The sequence below is a fragment of the Protopterus annectens genome, chromosome 1.part0 (genome assembly GCF_019279795.1).
Source record: "Protopterus annectens isolate FY-2018-M chromosome 1.part0, PAN1.0, whole genome shotgun sequence".
NCBI classification, from domain to species: domain Eukaryota; kingdom Metazoa; phylum Chordata; order Ceratodontiformes; family Protopteridae; genus Protopterus; species Protopterus annectens.
Window position 1 is genome coordinate 846,081,320 of NC_056725.1, and position 19,940 is coordinate 846,101,259.

Consider the following 19,940-nt stretch of genomic DNA (forward strand, 5'->3'; position numbering starts at 1 on the left):
CACTTTTTCTAACTATCTTGAATATTCTAGTAATCATCCAAAAAGTCTTTTAAGGAACATCTATAAGGGACAGTTGATTACAGCAGTTAGAATGACTTCAGACTACATAGATATGATAGCTGAAGTTGAGTATATTACGGCTATGTTCAGTGATAGAGGTTATGACCTTGGTATGATGCAAAATGTAAGTAAGCAGGTTATTCAAGGCTGGGGTTCTAGGTACACACCTTTGTTAGGAATAAATTCTCAAGGTAATAATGTTGTTTCCCTTGCTAGAGTTAGTCGTAGTGATTTAAATAAAGCTTGTGTAATCGAATATGGTCCTTGTAGTTATAAGATGAGGCAATTGGTTAATAAAAGTTGGTTTATTATTACGGCGGATGCTTCTATATCCAACATTTTAGGGGATAAACCCCACTTTGTAAATAAAATGGGTATGAACTTGAAAAGGTTGTTAGAAAATACGATGTTTCTGACTTCTAAATCTACACAGAAGTGTGGTAGATGCAACTGGTGCTTTGCTATTAACAGTCAAGGCACTAGGTTAAGTAACACTACCAACACTTCTATTAGATTTAAGGCAGGCTATTGCACTACTAAACTTGTCATATATATCGCATTATGTTCAGCTTGTCCCGCTTTCTACATTGGGAAGACAGAGAGACAGCTGAATAAAAGAATATGCGGTCATTTTTACTCTATTAGAAAGAGAGATGAGAAGAATGCCCTATATTAGCACATTAAACAAGAGGATTCTGAACACAAATTCACTTTTAGTATTATTGACCTTATTCAAATAGACCCTGGGGGGGGGGGGGGACTATAAGAGTTGGCTGTCTTCTAGAGAAATGTGGTGGCAAATTTTTACTGATGCTGCCTCACCCCCAGGTTTGAATGAATCACTGTCTATTAAACCTCTGCTATACAAAATACGCTAGTGTCAAATTGTTTATAAATAAGTTGTCAGTGTTTTTATAGAATCACATGTTTTTAACAAATATGAGTTTCAGAGGAATTTGTGTATTACATTTTATAGGATACATATGTATTTATAATATAATTGTTTATTTCTGTTACCTATTCATTTTGGAATGTTTTTGTTTATTGTTTATGCAGAAAGTTTTAGTGGAGTATGTTGCTTTAAAAGTTTTGGAGCCAAAACATCTATTTAAGGGCTGCAATTCAGAATGTTTTTTTGTTCTGAGGAAGCCTGTACTGTAACAGGTGAAAGCGCTCAACTGTTATTAAAAGTGGTTTTATTTAGTCCTGCTGGTTTGTACGAGTTTGCTTCATTGTTTTCAGTTTCTCAAGCTACATAGTGTGGTGTCAGCGTTCGCCTTTTTGCTTGTTTTATGGTGTACTTTTAATGCTTGGATTATCTTGTAGAGTAGACTAAGGATGGGATGGATCCGAACCCTTTGGGTCCAGAGAAGCTAAAATTTTTGCCAGCACCGGGTATAAGAGCAGCCTCTTCAGCCGCTCTACATCCTCATCAGACAGTGTCCTGGAGGAATGGGTGGAGATAGATGGAGATCTCCTTTCCAAAATAGGAGATCTTAAAAGTTGGTGAAATTGGTTCCAAGATCGGTGAATGTCTCGACAGAGATGATGGTCTCAGAGCCGATGAAACAGATGGCACAGAGACAGAAGAAACAGAATCTGAGCCAGAAATCTTTGGCTCCGTTGCTTTTGATTTTTTTCTGTCTGTCTGAAGCAGGAGCCAATGGAGATTCCCTTTTGTGACTTTTGGAGACAGTCTGACCTTGTTCCAGCGGTTCTTGGTAGGAACTTGTCATAAGACCCCTATCGATAAGTTTCCTTTTACGTTCATTAAGAACTCTGGTGCTGAACGCATGAAAGAAGGCACAGGGTTCTTGCAAATGAAGCTCCCCAAGACAGTACACAAGTGGTGTGATTGTCAATGACATTTTCTGAGAACATTTATCACACTTTTTAAAGCCAGAAAGGCAGTGTTCTGTGTGTTCTCTATCTTTATCCTTTGAGATTTTGCTTTTTAAGAAAAGAAACAAAACAAATACAATAATACAACTACAGATATATATATATATATATATATATATATATATATATATATATATATATATATATTTTTTTTTTTTCCTTTTATATAGGAGGAAAAAAACTAGCACACAGAGAGGAAAGACTTTCTAATTTAAACGGGCAACCATGACTCTCTAACTTAAACGGGCCGTACAATCCTTAAAGAAAGGGACAGGGATGCTAACACTCACACAATCACTCTAGATAAGGGTAAAACTTAAGAAAGATTAAGAAATATATTCAAAAATATCAAAAATTCCACTTAGCCAACAAGCCAGTAAAGAAGACAACCTTGAAGCTTTTGCGGCAAACGAGATCGGGGGAATTGCCATGGTGCACCATGGGATAGGGGATAGCCTCGAGCCAGTAAAAGCTCTCGAGCTTTAGTATCGGCAGAGTCGGAGCTGAGGTTCAGCTCCGAACCCATTCAGCAAGAATTATGACGAGATAGGACTATATAATATCAAATGTTTTTCCCCCTCCAACTTTAACATTTTGTTTGAGAACTGGCCAAACAGTCCTTTGCTTAGGGGCACACATTAAGACCTACTCTGACTGCCGCAGGCAAAAGCTGAATACTTAGCCAAGCATGCATCAGCACAAACATTTTTAGTACAGTAACCATATTTGATGGCACATTTACTACACATAAAGGCAGACTGCACTAGCACTGAAAACTGTTGCTTCAATGCTAAATTAGGAATTTCATCAAACATATTTTCAGTTTGCTTATGATATCCCCTTGAGACCGGAGCATAAGACTTTTGCAGTTTGCAGCCCCAATACCCAAAGCAGGAAATGTATCCAGTTTAACAGATTTATCCACTACATAGTGCTGCCACTGTGCAGTACAGCACACTGTTACAGAGACCCTCACAGACACAGTGAAGTAACACTAGGGTCAGCTGCAAGAATTTTATAGAAGTATTCAGCATTTTTTTTCCTTCTTTAACCCTAAGGAACCATGTCTCAAAGGCCTTCTCGAAAGCCTAAATTACTGGAGGAATGTCAGCCAATTTACATTCTTCAATACTTGCACATCTAAATATCAAGTGATAGTACATCTAGGTTGAGAGGGCCAAGTCCTTGTACTCAATGACATCTGATTCAAAGGACTGCTTTGGACATCGCTGTCTCCTACTCATAAAAGGAGATGCAGACTTCGAGGTGGGTGGCTTATCTGGTAGGGGAGTATGGATATACATCTTTTGTCTCTTCCTCTCATTTGTTATTGACTACTCTTATCTAAGAAGCAACAAGGGCCACAACAGGAGTTGGAAGGATGAATGCTCCATAGGGAATTGCCAGGCCTTCCAGCTGTAAACAGAGTTGGTTCAGTGACTCGAAGTTTTTTTTTCCCTAAAATAGGGAAATGTCACCCTCTCTTTGGACCCCACAGTTTCTTGGAAGAAGTTGGGTTATCTTAAGAGTGGGGGGGGGTTTGAGAAATCTGCCACTCTTTGTGAATACTCAGGAACTCAGTAGAACTGCTGAAATTGCAAAAGGACTCAAACACACTGCATGTGAAAACTTTAGCAGCTATCGTCCTGTCCATTTTCTTTAAGGTCCCTAGATGAATGCACTTCTGAAGATCTCGCACTCAGAAAACTGGTCATTAGGAATTTCCCCAAGACAAAAAGCAATGGAAAGTCTGTCATTCAGTGGTATATACGTCAGCTACAAGCAGACTTGCTGACTGCCTTGGTAAGATCTCCAAATCACACTCAGTAAAACTTAAAGTAACACAAACCACAAATAAAAGACAAAAAGATTCCCAAACCGAATACTTAACACAGTTGAGGAAGTCACCTTGATGATACTGATGGACTAACGTCTGATCTCAACGCAGCAAAAAGAAAAAAAAAGACTTGCAATCTGCAACATAGGGGATGTCCCAAACTTCTGGGAGTTAAGTTATAGTTGGATGTAAACCTGCAGTATACATTCCACACACACAATATAGGATAGTACGACAGTGGATCCTTACAGTGGACATTACAAAATTTGAAGATTTGGTAATACAGGAAGACATGAAACAGGTTTTCATACAAAAGCCTTACTGAAGATAAAGGTCAAAAACAGTGGTGAAACACAAAGTTAGAAAGTAACTAGCTGGATGTACCAGGGGACTGCACTGCTAAGATTCAAAAGGCTTAACAAGTCTATTGTTGAGTAGCAAAATATGACCCTATGACATGAGGCAGTCATAAGGAGGTGGGTAAACCAAAATTAACTGAATACAGACACAATGTGAGTAAACGCCAATTGTCCAGTACAACATTCAATAAAATGCATTCAGTGGTTACAGAATGACAATATTTGGGGATAACTGATGAAACACTGTAAACTGCCTACAATAAATCTTAAAAACTGCAGAAAACCAAAACTTGACATGGATGACATCCTTCTGCATGTCTGGTTTTCACTGGTATGAGATGAATGACCAATTAAAAAACAACAAAAAAATTATATACATGGATCTACTTCTAAACCTTTATAAAGAACTACAGTAAAATCCCCATTATCCAGGACTCAAGCAACTGCATTTGATTTGACTTGTATGCCAGCACATGAGCCAATCAAAAATTGCAAGGTAGAGCCACTTCTACTCAATGCAGATAAGGTCTGCATTGAGTAGAAGTGGCTCTGCTTTGCAATTTTTGACTGGCTCAGATGACGGCATATCAGCCAATCAAAAATCCCAAAGGGGAGCCTCTTCTGTTCAATGCGGAAAAGCCCACTGTTTCGTACTGAACAGAAGAGGCTCTGGTTTGCCATTTTTGATTGGCTTATACACCATCATACGAGCCAATCAAAAATCACAAAGCATATTTCAAGCAACCAGGACATGCACTTAATTGGCATCTACCAATCCCCATGGGTGCCAGTTAACAGAGACTTTATGTTGTTGGAGTACATGAAGTGTGAGGCTAAATATACCTGTGTGTGTCAGTCATCTATATAGCTTTCCCTCCCTCTCTATATTATTTATATATATATATATATATATATATATATATATATATATATATATATATATATATATATATATATATAACTTGGGGATTGCACTACAGTGGAGAAAAGAGCATGTTGGGCAAGTATTTACTTACCCTGGGAAAAATTCACCATTCGGGTATTTCAGCTTACGTGATTTTCATCTTGTGAAAATGAAGTTAGTTTATATGAGGTTCAAGGTTTAGAAGAGCCATTATATAGTATATACACACACCACACACAAACACATCAATATGCACACAGGGATACTTAAACTCACACTTCATACCACAAAAATCTGCACAGCAGAAATGTACTCCAACATAGTTCTGTCTAAAGACTCACCTCACGGATTTCCTGCATAAAAGAAGCCTCATAAGTTTTCTCCAAGGTTTGTTTAAAGATTTAAAAATACATCAGTCAGTTGAAGAATAAAACTGGTTGGAATAACAGATGGTGTAGAATGAATATACAAGCCAGTGAGGAAACCAAAGTTATCCCAAAGCAAATGAAGTGACCGGAACTCATCAGAGCATAGTAGCACAGCAAAAACTCCATCTGAAAATGTTACTTAACTGCTATGCACAACTGCTTCGCCAAATTGTGAATTATGGGGATCAACAGCTACTTAGCAGTTACCTTATCTGTTCAGGAATCCCCCCAGATGTTGCATTAGTGATGGCCCACGCTGCTTCTTTTCTTGTGCGAAACTCTGCTTTCTGAAGAATTTCAATCAGGACTGGGAAAATATTGGCATCTATAACAGCCTAAAACAGAATCAAAGAGGACACAAGATTTACTGCAGACTTATGTCGGCGCAATTTTAGTAGTTACTTCTGAAAAATAGGAAAAAGGAAAGAAAAACTGGCTGAAAAAAAAAAAAGCTGTAAGTGCTTGCTGCAAAAGTTTTTGTCAGAGTGAAGACACTGTAGCATGCAGCACTTGTCACCAGAGGCTAGGAATAAGAACAGTGTCCCAAACAACATATCATTGCAGTATGCAAGACAATCTTTCCAGCTTGACTCAATAAACCAACAAAATACTTGCATAAGGCATATTAAAAAGCACATAAAACCTCAGGACAGCTGAAGCACAACCAAAAAGAATGTCAGTGGAAAAAGGAGGAAGCAGAACACAAAAGAATGTCTACTGTCCTGCTTGAGCACATAGCATTAGAATTCATTTGCATGTGAGCAAACAATCATACTAATCATGCTTCTGGGGGATAATTATAGCACATGCATGAACTGTTACACTTATGCACCTTAAACATGAATGCCAATGCACTGAATTTGTCACCAATTACACAAGGGATAACGGGTTCCTATTACCTGATTGAACGTTTAGGTTAGCCAATACCTAAACTTTGATCTGGTAATGGCAAAAACAAAAAATGCGAACGGCCAATTACGCAGGGAAAGAATTCCCTTGGCTGATGTGCAGATTTTGCCCCTTTCCCCATTGTAGAGTGATCTCGGAGTTGGTATATTTTAGTTGGGGGTGGGGTGTAGGGGCAAAGCCCCACACTTCATTTTGGTTTATTTTTTATTTTTTGCAGCCAAGGGAATTCATTCCTTACATTAAACTGGCCGTACACAGTTTGGTTTTTTCAATATCACCAGTTCGACATTTAGGTATTCGCTCACCTAAATGTTCGATCGGGTAATATAGACACGGGATAGCATGTGACATTTCTTCTAAAGAAATATTAGACTGCATTGTAGATCCAAGTTAGAGCTTTATAATCATTGCTTTTGCACTGCTGCTTCAGTATTGTATTGTATTGCATTTCTTACAACCTGGAAGAACAACCACCCCTGAAACAGAGGCAGTGGTACCTTAAAACAGCATAAAAAAAGTCTGAAGACTGCAACAGACAGAAAAGTAGTCAAGAAGCTAGTCACTTTCAAATAACAGGCTAGCAGCCAATGCAATGACATTACTCAAGGGTGAACTAACCACAGACACTGGCAGTTATAGACTTCAAATGCAAAGCTATGGAACAAATCAGACCATAGTCTGGTAATACAGACATTGAAAGTCGCTTAACCTGGATCCTCAAGCATTCAACTTTGTCAAAGGAAGGCCCTACGCCTCTTTAGCCCCATTCATTTTTTTTAAGTCAGCAAAGTAGTGCTTAGAAGTTACTTAGTACATATAACATATCTGGACCTGGCCAAACCCCTCCCCAAGCAGGCATTGCTGACAGACCTGTAAATCTGAATATAGATGTTTAGGGTGTGTGATGGTTAGCTAAACGGTTTGGCTGTCTGATAGACCCAATGTGGTTAGAGTGGAAGGTGTCACTTCTGAAAAAGTTACAAGTGGTATACCACAGGGCTCACTTTTTGCCCTCTTCCTGTTTGGTATCCATTTCTCAGACCTCCGTGTCAACACTCCTGTTTGCAGAAGTGTAAACTGGGCTTTACTTTCCACTGAAAGTACAGTTGTGTCTACTTACCATAAATGTAGATGCGAGAGTATTCACTGTTGCAGTCATCACCTGTCGGTTATCCCTGCTGTGGTAGCCCTCGGCTGGCCCAAATACCAGAGTCAAAGACTTTCTGCGTAAGCTGCAGTCGCCTGTAGTCTGATGTCAGGTCATCAGTGCTATAAAGTAAGACAGCAGACGTCATTACACCAGTTTTTCTTGCCCTAACCCATCAGAAGCACAAGGAAATAAAGTAAAGTGGTCCTGGTGGCTAAAAGCCACCGTGGGAAGCTTATGTCTCCCTAGGGGAAGAGGATATAAGGGGGATGGAGGGAGGGAAACCATGACTGAAACACTGAATACACTCGAACATCTACATTTATGTTAAGTGTACACAACTGTATTATGTTCTTCGTGTTTCACTGTTGCAGTCATCACCTGTGGGAGGATTTCCAAAGCAGAGGAGAGGGGTGTAAGGATAGGTTAGAGTCCCTAAGCATGGGTCAGCAAGCCCTGCAGAACGGCAGAGGCAAACCCTGCCCTAGACTTAGAAAAAAGAGGGAGGTGGTAATGCTTTGTAATGGTATGGACAGAGGTCCAGGTGGCAACTTCCAAGATGTCCCTGGTGAGGACTCCTCAGAGTAAGGCTGTGGAAGTGGAGGCTGTCCTAGTGGAATGGGTACGAATAGACTTTGGGGGGGGGGGGTTCCCATGCAGTCTGTAGCAGAAATGAATACAGTGTGATATCCATTTGGAAATGGTTTGCTTAGAAATGGGCTTTCCCTCTGCCCCTGGAGCAAAACTGACAAGCAGCTGGTCTGTTTTTCTGAAGGGTTTAGTACGGTCCAGATAGTATCCGAGTTGTCTGTGCACATCTAGAGTGTGCAGAATTTTCCCCCTTGTTTTGAGGGTTGGGAAAGAAGGTGAGTACGTACATGGCCTGGTTGAGGGTCACATCAGATACCACCTTGGGCATAAAGGAGGGGTTAGTCCTCAGGGAGACCCTGTCTGCATGGAAAATGATGAACAGCTCAACAGCCTTGAGTGCCTGAAGTTCTGAAACCCTTCTGGCTGAGGTGATAGCTTGTAGGAAAGGCAGTCTTCCAGGAGAGGTTATTTCAATTGTGTTGAAGGAGCAAGTTCGAAAGGAGGCAAGTTTAGTTTTTCTAAAACATAATTCAGGTCCCAGGCTGACGTGGGAGTCCTTCTGGGAGGTCTGATATTACAGGCTCCTCTGAGGAATTGTTTAATCAAATCAAAGGATGAGAGAAGAGGGGCAAGTCTGAATCGTAATGGGATGAAATGGTTGAGGCATGGATTTCAATAGAAGAGAAGCAGAGGCCACTTTTGAGCAACTCGGCTAGGTAATCCAAGATAAGATGGATGGAAGGATGTGAGGTACGGGCTTCCAGGAGCAGAATCTTTTCCATTTCCCTGTGTAAGATTTTCTGGTGCTGGGCCTTCTGGCCTCTGTGATAATGTCTAGGACCTCTCTGCTTAACAGGGATTCCTTGTTGGCTTTTAAAGGTATGAGCCATGCTGAAAGATTGAGAGTCTGCAAGTCTGGGTGCAGTAGCTTCCCCCTCACCTGGGGCAAGAGGTCTGAGATCAGGGGAAGCTGCTTGGGGGCTGTAAGGTCAGGCTGCACAGTAAGGGGTACCAATGCGGTCTGGGCCAATCTGGAGCAATGAGGATGGCCTTTGGTCTCTCCTCCCTTATTTTGATCAGTACCTTGGGAATAAGGGGCAGAGGAGAGAACGGGTACACAAAGAGGGAGTTCCAGGGGAAGGTCAAGGCATCCACCTTCCACACTAGGATGTGATATTCCCTGGTACAGAACCTTTGCAGCTGGTGGATGAGGTGCGAGGCAAAGAGAGATGCACCTCTGGAGTCCCCCACCCCTGACTGATTTGCAGAAAGATTTCTCTGTGGAGCTGCCATTCGTGGGGGTTCAGTAAGTTTCTGCTTAGGTGGTCTGCCAGGGTGTTGTTGATCCCTCGTAGGTATTAGGCAATTAGGTGTAAACCCATGGAAGTGACAGTCAGCCAGAGGCTCATGGCTAGCCTGCACAGAGGGTAAGATTGGGTCCCCCCATCCAGTTTGTTGATATACCACATTACTGTGGTGTTGTCTGTTTTTAGAAGGAGAACCCCTGACCTGAGATGGAGTTTGAAGGATGTCAGAGCCTTTTGTAATGATCATTTCTTTCTGATTGATGTGTAAGTGAAGGTGCTGGGCATCCCAAAGACCTTGGGTCCACCTGCGTGCTAGGTGAGCACCCCAAGCAATGTCTAAGGTGTCAGTGGTGATGGTCTGGCCATAGGGCGGAGGATGAAGGGAAGACCCTTGTTCTTGGCACAGACCTCTGCCCACCAGAGAAACTCTGCCCTTATACATGGGATCAGAGGGAGAGGCGTCTCTAGAGAATGAGAATGCTGGCACCAAAAGTTCTTTAGATAAACATTTTTCTCATTTGAAGACTGGCAAGAGGAATTAAAAGGATGCAAGATGCCATGTATCACAAGGCTTGCAGGAACTTCCTCGTGGTGAGGTGACTTCTGGAAGCCAGCTGGGTAAACTAGAGGGGCAAGAAGCTATGCTTTTCTGGGGATAGGAAGGCCATTTGGGATGCTGTGTCTAGCAGAGCTCCCAAGAAAATTATCTTCCTGGTGGGATTTTGCTTTGATTTCTTCTCGTTGATGGTGAACCCTAGGGAAGTTAGGAGGGATTTGACAAAGAAAAGGTCCTGGAGCAGCTTTTCTTTGCACTCTGCCTGAATGAGGAAGTCATCCAGGTAAGGGTAAATCTGTATATTTCTGTCTGCAAAATGCTATGGCTGGGGCTAAGCATTTGGTGAATACTCTGGGTGCAGTAGATAAGCCAAAGGGTAGTGCAGAGAACTGAAAGTGTTGTGATCCTGCACTGAAGTGCAGGAAATCCCTGCAGGATTGCCTTATGGGAATGTGTAGGTAGGCATCTTTTAGGTCTAGGGTCACTAGCCTGGCATTTTGTTAGTATAGGCAGAAGCTGTTGCAAAGTTAGCATTTTGAATCTGAGGACAACAGGGAGGTGCTTAGAATGGATAGATTAAGGATGGGGCGCCAAGTGCCCTCTTTTCTGGGAACAAGGATTAGTCTGGCCTTTGCCTGTTTGATCTGAGGGGACAGGTTCTACTGCCCCCTGGGATATGAGTTTGTACCAATTTCAATGCCTCTGCCCACTGACTTGGAGGCAAATCTGGGTACCCTCTTGAAAATGGGAGTTCGCTAAAAGTGAATTTGTATTTCTGAAAAATGATCTTTAAGACCCATTGGTCCTTTGTTACAGAAAGCCAATTTTCATTTGAAGAGGAAGAGCCTTCCTCCTAGTTTTTGATGAGTGAAGGGAGGACAGAGGGGGTAGGGGGAGTCATTGTGAGTTTTTGCCATAGAAGGATGGCTTAGAACTCCCTGCTTTTGGAGTGGAAGTGGTCCACTGTTTGCTTCTCTGTTGGCCCTGGTAATAGGGGTCTGGGATCTGAACCTGGGACATTGAACCTGAAATAAATATTTTACTGTTTGCATAGATTTTGCTTAGTCTTCCATCTTTTTAAGCACCTCTTCTGCTTTTACTCCAAAAAAGCGCTCCTTATCTAGGGGTGCATCAATAAGTTTAGACTTGACATGATCAGGGAGAGGTTATTTCTTCAGCCATGCATTTCTCCTAATGACAGATCCTGTCACTGCTGCCCTGCTAGAGGCTTCTAGGGCGTCATATATCCACAGTGTAATGAGTGTTTGGCCACTTGACAAGCAGAGAGCAGTAAATCTGCTAACTCTTGAATTGGCACAGTCAGTAAAGGTAGACATCTTTTGTTTTAATAGTTCCAAAGTGTGTTGCTGATAATTTTAACATATGGAACGGACAACTGAGTGCTCTGATAGCTAAGGTTGCAGAGGTGTATACTTTTTTTACCCCATCTGTCCAGACGTCTGGAGTCCTTGTCACAAGAAATGGGATTCTTGGTAGAACTAGTCTTAACTCCTTTAGGTCCTTGTGTAATAACCTCTGGGTCTGCAGCAGGATTTCTGTACAGGTATTTGAGAGACTCTGGTACTCTAATACCAGTCAGGTTTACTGGGGAGCAGGTGGGAGGGCATCAGGGGCTAAGCTGGATTCATGGAAAACATCATCCAGCACTTCTAAAATAGCTGAGATGGCGGCCAGGGGTCTTGTGCTGGGGCAGGCCCAGAAAGTCTCTAAGTCTTCTTATACTGGGGGGGGGGAGTCCTGACATTCCTATTGGAAATGTTCCCCGAGGATATAAAGGGTTCCCCCAAAGGGAAGATCCTCTGGAGGGGAGGCAGAAGGAATGGATTCCTCTGCATCTGAATCCTCATAAGCAGTCAGAGGTTACTGTTCCTCTTCAAAATCTGAATAGTCAGATACCTCAGAATCTTGTTCTGTCAGTTTCTGGAGAAGGATGCCTTTTCCTTTTAGAAGTTGTGGCCTGACTACCCCGTATAAGGGAGATGAGATCCTCCACCATTTTACACATTTGTGCTTGGGGTGGTGGAGCAGGAGCAAGAGCAAGATGGTGGCTAGAAGCAGATTTCCTAGGAGTGGGCTGGCTCCTAAGCCTGAGAGAATCAGTCGGCCTGAAAGAAACTAGTCTGATGAGAAGACGTCGTTTGTCTATATTCGGTAGTGCAAAAGGCCTCCTTGAAGCCAGTGCCTGCTTAGCTGTTCTGGACCCAACTGAGGCAGAGACAGCCAAAGGCTTGGAAGACTAAGATGTCTGTGGCATACCAGACTCCAAAAGGGTCTCGGTCGAGGCCTGCGTAGAAATCAAATCGGGCATCAGGAGCTGCAAAAGCACCTCACTGAATTCCGGACAGCTGACTACTTGCTTAGCAGTAGCTTTGTCGGAAGGCGCCTTGTGTGGTCTGTCTCTTATCTCTGTTTTTTTGGATTGTTGGCTGATGGATGCCATATCAGAATACAAAGACAGAACATGAAAATAACTGTTTACAAAAAGAGCTCTACTGCAAATGGTTCTCGCATTAAAAAGGGCACAGAACTGGCAATGGGGGGACGTTGTGGTCTAGGCCTAAACAAGTGATGTAGTAAGAAGGGAAGTCTCTGTGTGGGATCCGTTTTCCATAGGTGAGACAACTGTTAACTTTTTTGGACATCAGTTAGTGCAAGAAAAAAAGGTGTACCTAGCTTTATACGTTTTCAGCTGAAATTCAACCTCTGATAGCGACAGACTGGCACTTGTGAGAAATGCTTCTGCTATGGGCTCCACGGCAAGAAAGACTGATGTAATGATATTGTCTGCCTTGCTTTATAGCACTGACTACTTGACATCAGACTACAGGCAACTGCAGCTGATGAAAAAAAACACTGACCATGTTAACTGATGAAAGGACAAAGGTCTCAAAGTAAATGTAAAACAATGAAGTATACTTAATTCTGATAAATATTTCACATAATATAGGCAACACTCCTCAAATCAGATGCTGTCATAAGGGATCTTGGCATTTTTGTTGATGCCTCCTGATCTTTTTGCCATCATGTCTCTGCAGTAGTTTAGATGAACCAGACAGAGGAGCTTCTGATTTCAAATGAGGTATCCCGTAGATCCAGGTATAATGCTCTTTTTGGCATGTTTTTGTCTAAACGTATCACTCATCACAACAGACTTCAGATGCCTAATCAAAAAGATCAGTGGCCCCATAATTTTACGTTATTGGGATAGACTGTGTTCTCACTCTGCACTCAAGTTCTTATAGACTCTTTCATGGAAATCAATGTCTTGTCTGTTGAACTATTAAAGATGTGATCCTCTTTCACCTGTTCTTTCACAGACGAAATGCCTCCTCAAATACACAGTTAAAAGAACTAAACTTTTAATAGATGACATGTTTGCATGACAGATTATATCCCAAAGTATTCTACACCTCTTGAGCACACTTCCATTATGTATCAGAGAAGCATTCTTGACAACTTCAAGGTACACCTAGATAATTAGGATAGACAGCCTAAAATTTTCCCCCGGTCTATCTTGGGCTGTCCTCCTTGTAAGTGGAGGAAAATCTGGAATATGGGTTACTGGCTATGGTTGTAATGGTATGCAGAGCGAGTGACCAGTACCTACCTATGAGCCTATAGAAGTTAGGAATGGCTCTTTTCTAAAGGGACAAAATAATCAGAAACAAGTGCCCAAGAGAGCTGACAGCTCCAACCAACCCCAAAATAAGCAGCTAGGCACAAGGAGCACCAAAACGAGTACATCAACAAAAGTTTATTGCTCACAAAATCCTTTAAAAACCACAAACACTTAACTTTATCACCATGTTTTTCGTTCCCATTAGAGATTCCTCAGATTAATATTTTCTAAAGGGGTCCAATCCATTGCTTGCCTTGCAGAGATGAGCAATGGTAATCCTTGAAGATAATGTGGAAAAAGATTCAAAAAGGAACAAACGCAAATGAGAAAACAGGCAAGACTTACCACATCAGCTTCACCTGTAAGAAGGCCACTGTAACAGTAAAATATATTCTTCCCTTCATCCTCCTCAACAGCTGCAGACACTTTACATACCCCAAAATATACAATATTAAAAAGTCCAGAAAATTTGTGGGTACAATTTCATTAATGTCTTAAAGTTGTTTGCAAAGGGAGCCTGCTAGCAGATTCTACCTGGCCAGAATATGTACTTCTGGATATCTACTGGACTGAATGGTCCAAAGGCAAATAAAATACTGCCTCCAAGCTAGAGAGATTTGGTGCCCACTTGATGCACCACATTTCTCTGCTGTTTGTACTGATCTGAAAGTGGCACAGCAGGAAAGTTGTCCTGAACAGTTATGGTACTGCCTATATCTATTTTAAGATTATGCATGGAGACCTTTTTCACTGATACAAGCTACAATGTACAAAAAGATTACAGCTCACTAATCAGTTGCTGAGGTATGTCAGAGGAAATGCAAACATCTCCTCTGGATATACCTACTCATCTTTACTGACTGGGATTAGAACCAGTTATTAGGAACTTGCATAACTGCAGATGCTCAAGTATTTTCACTGATGCTGTCTTCATTACTGGGATACTGCACCATGCAGGTAGCCTGTGGCCAGAGTCTCTTCCAAAGATCTTCCCTCCTTTAGGGCCTCAACAGATACCCTGCTTCTAGGGCCAGAATGTCAGTATTTTGAAGGGTGCATCGATCAATTCTACATTTGGATCTTTCTTGCCTCAGGAGAACCAGAGGAAGATCCCAGCATCAGCCAGGCCCACTCCAAGGACTCCCAAAACAGTAAATATTTGGTTGACAGTGATGAAGGGGAGATTGAGCTGCCACCCCAACCCCAGGAGATGGTGTCAGAAAAGGAGAAAGGTGGGAGGAACAAGATATTCAGTGAGACTACCAACATCTGCAAATATGTTGCATTCCTAACGCAACTGCACTATGTTCATTATAACACTCACTGCTGCAGTCTTCACTACTGGAAATACTTCTCAATGCAGTGAAAAAGTACAGTTGTGTACACTTACCATAAAGGTAGATGTTAGAATGTATTCACTGCTGCAGTCATTACATTTGGGTTATCTGCCTGCAGGTAGCCCTCAGCCGGCCTGAATATCAAAGTCTTGGATTCTTGCATCGGATGCTATCTCGTCTACCATGACGTTAGGGGTATAAAACATGCAGTTGACGCCATTACATCAGTTTTTCTTGTCCCAGATGTCAGGTGCCCCCTTAATGGGAAGCAATTAAATCTATAAATGTACAAGGTTATACCTCCAACAAAAAGGCAAATACAGCAAAAAGCTTTTGAAGATAGCAAAGGAAAGTAGAGGTATATCCAAAAAGAGAAGGGGGTTGGAGGGAGGCAACCAGGACTGCAACAAACTTCTACATTTATGGTAAGTGTACATAACTGTACTATGTTCTTCATGTTTCACTGTTGCAGTCATCACTTTTGGGTAAATTCCCAAAGCTAAGGATGAGAGGAGGAATTTAAATAGAATTAGGACCAGCTAAAATGCCTCGCAAGACTGCAGTGGCAAAAACAGCTCTGGATTTAGAGAAAATTGGCAGATGGTAATGCTTTGTAAAAGTATGTACAGAACTCCAGGTAGCAGCTTCTAGGATGTCCCTGGTAGGGACGCCTCTGAGAAAGGCTGTGGAGGTAGATGCAGCCCTGGTAGAGTGGGGTCTGATCCCCTATGGGATAGGTTTTCCATGGTGTTTGTAGTAGAAATGAATGCGATGGCCTATCCATTTGGAAATGGTTTGCTTTGAAATAGCCTTCCCCTCTACCCCTGCAGCAAATGCCACCAGCAGTTGATTAGATTTCCTTTGAGGATTAGTTCTGTCCAAGTAGAATCTAAGTTGTCTGGGCATGTCTAAGGAGTGGAGAATGCATTCCCTTTGTTCTGTGGATTAGGGAAGAAGGTTGGCAAATGTATGGACTGATTAAGGGCCACACTGGATACCACCTTGGGCATGGAGGGATTGGTCCTGAAGGACACCTTGTCAGCATGAAAGATTATGAAAGACTACACTGCCAGGAGGGCCTGTAATTCAGATACCCTTCTTGCTGAAGTGATTGCTAAAAGGAAAGCTGTTTTCCAATAAAGGAATTTTAAGTCTATAGTGGCAGCTAGCTCGAAAGGAGGAAGGGTGAGTTTTTCCAATACAAAGTTGAGGTCCCAGGATGGAGTTGGAGCTCTCCTGGGTGGTCGTAGATTTTTGGCCCCTCTCAGGAACTGCTTAAGTTCTGGATGAGAGAAGAGGGGGGGTTCTGTGTTATGAGTCGAGATGGCGGAGCCGTGAATTTTGATAGAGAAAGACAGGTCCTTAATGAAGCATCTCGGTTACGTACTGTAAAATCTGAGGTAAATTGGGCACTGTTGTGCTCATCCCTTGGGCTTGGTTCCAGGCACAGAATCTTTTCCATTTTTCTGCGCAAGACTTTCTGGTACTAGGCCTACTTGCCTCTAAAATGATATCCATCACTGGTTTACTGAGGGATGGTTAAGAGAAATTATGTAATTAGCCAGGCTGCAAGATTCAGTGTTTGAAGTTGAGGGTGCAGAATTTGGTTCTCCTGCTGAGACAATAGGAGTAGGAGTCTGAGGCAGGTGCCATGGGGCCCACAGTGACACTGCACAAGAGGGGGTACCAGTGTTGGCGTGGCCAGTCTGGTGCAATCAAAATCATCCTTAGTTTGTCTTGTCTGATCTTTAGCAGTACTTTGGAGAGCAGAGGCAGAGGAGAAATGGTATAAACGGATAGATTTTTCCAGCTGAAGGACAGAGCATCCACTTTCCAAGCTCGTTTGTGGGGAGTCCTTGTGCAGAATTTGTCCAACTGGTAGTTTTGGGGGGAGGCAAACGGGTCTATATCTGGACTCACCCATTTGCTTGTCAACATATTGAAAATCCTTGGTTCTAGTTTCCACTCATGAGGGTCCATGAGGTTTCTGCTTAGTTAGTCTACCAGTGTATTTAGTTTTCCTGGCAGGAATTGAGCTTGTAAATGTACTTGATAGCTCAGTGCTCTGTTCCACAATGTCATGGCTAGTCTGCAGAGGGGGTAAGAATGTGCCCCCCCCCCCCGCTTATGTACCACATATAAACAGTGGTGTTGTCCGTCTATCATAAATTGTCCTGGAAGAATGTGGTCTTTGAAGGGTGTCAGAGCATTCTGTACAGCTAACATTTATTTTTGATTGATATGCAGGTGCATTTGACTTTGGTTCCATTTGCCCTGAATGCACTTCCCCGTCAGGTGGGCACCCCATGCATAGCCTAATGCATCTGTTAAAGTGTGGGCGGCAGGGGGTAGTGTGAATGGTAGTGCCCTGTTTTGGTGGCAGGCTTCTGCCAACCAAAGGAACTCTAGATGTAGGCAAGGTATGATAGGAATCATTGCTTCTAGATCCTGTGAATGTTGACTCCATATGCTTTTGAGATACCACTGCAGTTTTCACATATGCAGCCTTGCATATGGAATTAGAAGAATGCAGGAGGCCATGAACCTCAAGGCTTGCAGTATTTGTCTTGCAGATAACTAGGTTTTTGTGGCCACTTGTTTGAAGTAGGTTATCAAATGAGTGTCTCTCTGGTGTGAGGAAAGCCATCTGGGAAGTTGTATTCAAGCTTGCTCCCAGGAATATAATTTGTTGACCGGGTACCAGGTGCGATTTCTTTTCATTTATGGTGTACCCCAGACAAGTCAGTACCCTATGAACAAAGTCAGATGATTCAAAAGTATGTCCTGGCTTTATGCCTGAATTAGACAATCATCCACATATGGGTATATATGAATATTTCTTTGCCTGCAGAATGCAATGACTGGAGCTAGGCACTTTGTGAATACCCTGGGCACAGTAGATAAGCCAAAGGGGAGTGCAGAGAACTGATACTGCATGTGTCCTGCTTTGAAGCGTAGGTATCTTCTGCAAGACTCCCTGATAGGGATGTGCAGGTATGCTTCTTTTAAATCTAGTGTTGCCAACCATGCATCTTTGCCTAGCATAAGAAGCAGCTGGTGAAGAGTAAGCATCTTGAATTTTGGAATCACCAGAAAAGTATTTAGAAAGGTCCAGGATAGGATGCCATGCAATGCCTTCTCTGGGTACCAGGAAAAGTCTCGAATAGAACTCTTGTCCCTTTTCCTCATCTGGTACCAAGTGAATAGCTCCCATGCTTCACAGAGAGTATTTGATTTTGGGCCTCTGCCCACTGATTTGGGGGTAGGATTTGGCCACCCGCTTGGTCTTGGTAAGGTGTGGAAGTGAAATCTGTATCCTTGGGACATTATATTTAAAACCCGTTTGTCATGGGTAATGAGTTCCCAGTTTTTGGCCTGCAGACCAATCTTTCCGCCTAAAGTAGTATTCAGTTGGGAAGTGCTTGGAGGTTTTAGAAACAAGTCATTGAGACCGTTTTCCATGGGGGGGGGGTTACTACTCCCCGATTTGGGTGCGGAAAACCCCCACCGCTTAGTCTTGTGCACCCCCTGGGACTGAAACCTGGTGTTCCTGCTTGAGAAGACCTTGAAGAGGCTGTAAAGGACAAATTCTTAAGAGGGCCAGTACCTACTAAATCTAGGAGGCTGAACTTGTAAGAAATCTAACAGTTTGCATAGATTTAGCTTTACCTTCCATCTTTTTAAGAACTTCCTCAGCCTTGTTGCCAAACAGGCGGTCCTGATTTAAGGGGGCATCCAGCAATTTAGCTTTAACATGATCAGGTAAAGACTGCTCCTTAAGCCAAGCATGCCTTCTGAGCACAGAACCAGTAACAGCAGCCCTTGCAAGAGGCCTCTAAAAAATCAAATCCACATTGCAAAGTATATTTTCCAACATGTTCAGCAGAGTGCATTAAATCCTGTAATTCTTTATTTTCCGCAAGTCAGGAATCATCATTTTCTGTTTAAGCAGTCCAATAACATGTTGTTGATACTTTAACACATGAAACTGGCAGTTTAAAGCCCTAATGGCAAAGGCTGCAGAAGTGTAAACCTTCTTAACCCATCTATCCAACGCCCTGGAGTCTCTATCAGAAGGGGTAGGATTTTTATTAGTAGAAGCCTTAATGCACTTGGGTCCCTGTGAAACAGTCTCTGGATCTGCAATAGGATTTTTAACAAAGAACTTGTGTGAATCAGGAACGCTGTAATATCAGTCAGGCTTTCTGGGAGCAGGAGGCAAGAATCGGGGGCTAAACTAGATTCTGAAAATGCATCAACAATGTCTAATACAGGAGGAATAGCTAAAGGCCTATGCTGAGGCAGGAGTAAGAAATCCCTAAGCCTCTTATGAATCAGAAAATCCTGGCTTTCCCAGTGGAAATGCTCCCTTAGAGTATGTAAGGTTTCACCAAAAGAAAAATCCTCTGGAGGGGAAGCAAAGGGAATGGAGTCCTCTGCATCAGAATAGTCATACATAGATAAGGGCAAATACAGATCATCAGAAAAATCAGAATCCAGGTCAGAAGATTCATAAACAACTTCAGTCCTAGGTCTCTTAGAAGGGGGAGGCTGGCTTCCCCTAATTAAAGTTATAAGATCTTCAGCCATTCTTATTTGTTTTTTTAGGCATAGAGGCCTGAGCATGCAGCCTGGGCGTCAGTTTTTTAGGCATGGTTCGAGATTTAAGCCTAAAAGAAGGAGGCGTCTGTTTAATATGCAAGTCCGTAGGTCTGAATACACCCTCAGAAGCCGGGCCTGCACAGTGGCTCCAGACCCATCCAAGGTAGACACATCCGCAGGTTCCATAGTTGTAGCGTCTCACGGATGGGTCTCAGCAGAGGCCTGCGAATCAGAAGTAGTGGGTATCAGGGGCTGCGAAAGCGCCAGAGTACCAGCGAACTGGCGACTGGCTTAGAAGCGTCGTCGGCAGTTTTAGACCTTGGCGGCCTGTCTTTATGCTTGCGTTTTTTCAGAATCCCAG

General features: G+C 42.6%; 1 protein-coding gene across 1 annotated transcript in view; it reads right to left on the reverse strand.

Annotated features, from left to right (window-relative positions):
* The window catches only part of KPNA5 (karyopherin subunit alpha 5), a 710,535-nt gene that overhangs the window by 184,730 nt on the left and 505,865 nt on the right, over window positions 1–19,940 (reverse strand). Inside the window, exon 12 of the mRNA XM_044063660.1 lies at window positions 5,698–5,825. Coding sequence (XP_043919595.1) covers window positions 5,698–5,825 — 128 coding nt within the window. The remainder of the gene's footprint in view (window positions 1–5,697; window positions 5,826–19,940) is intronic.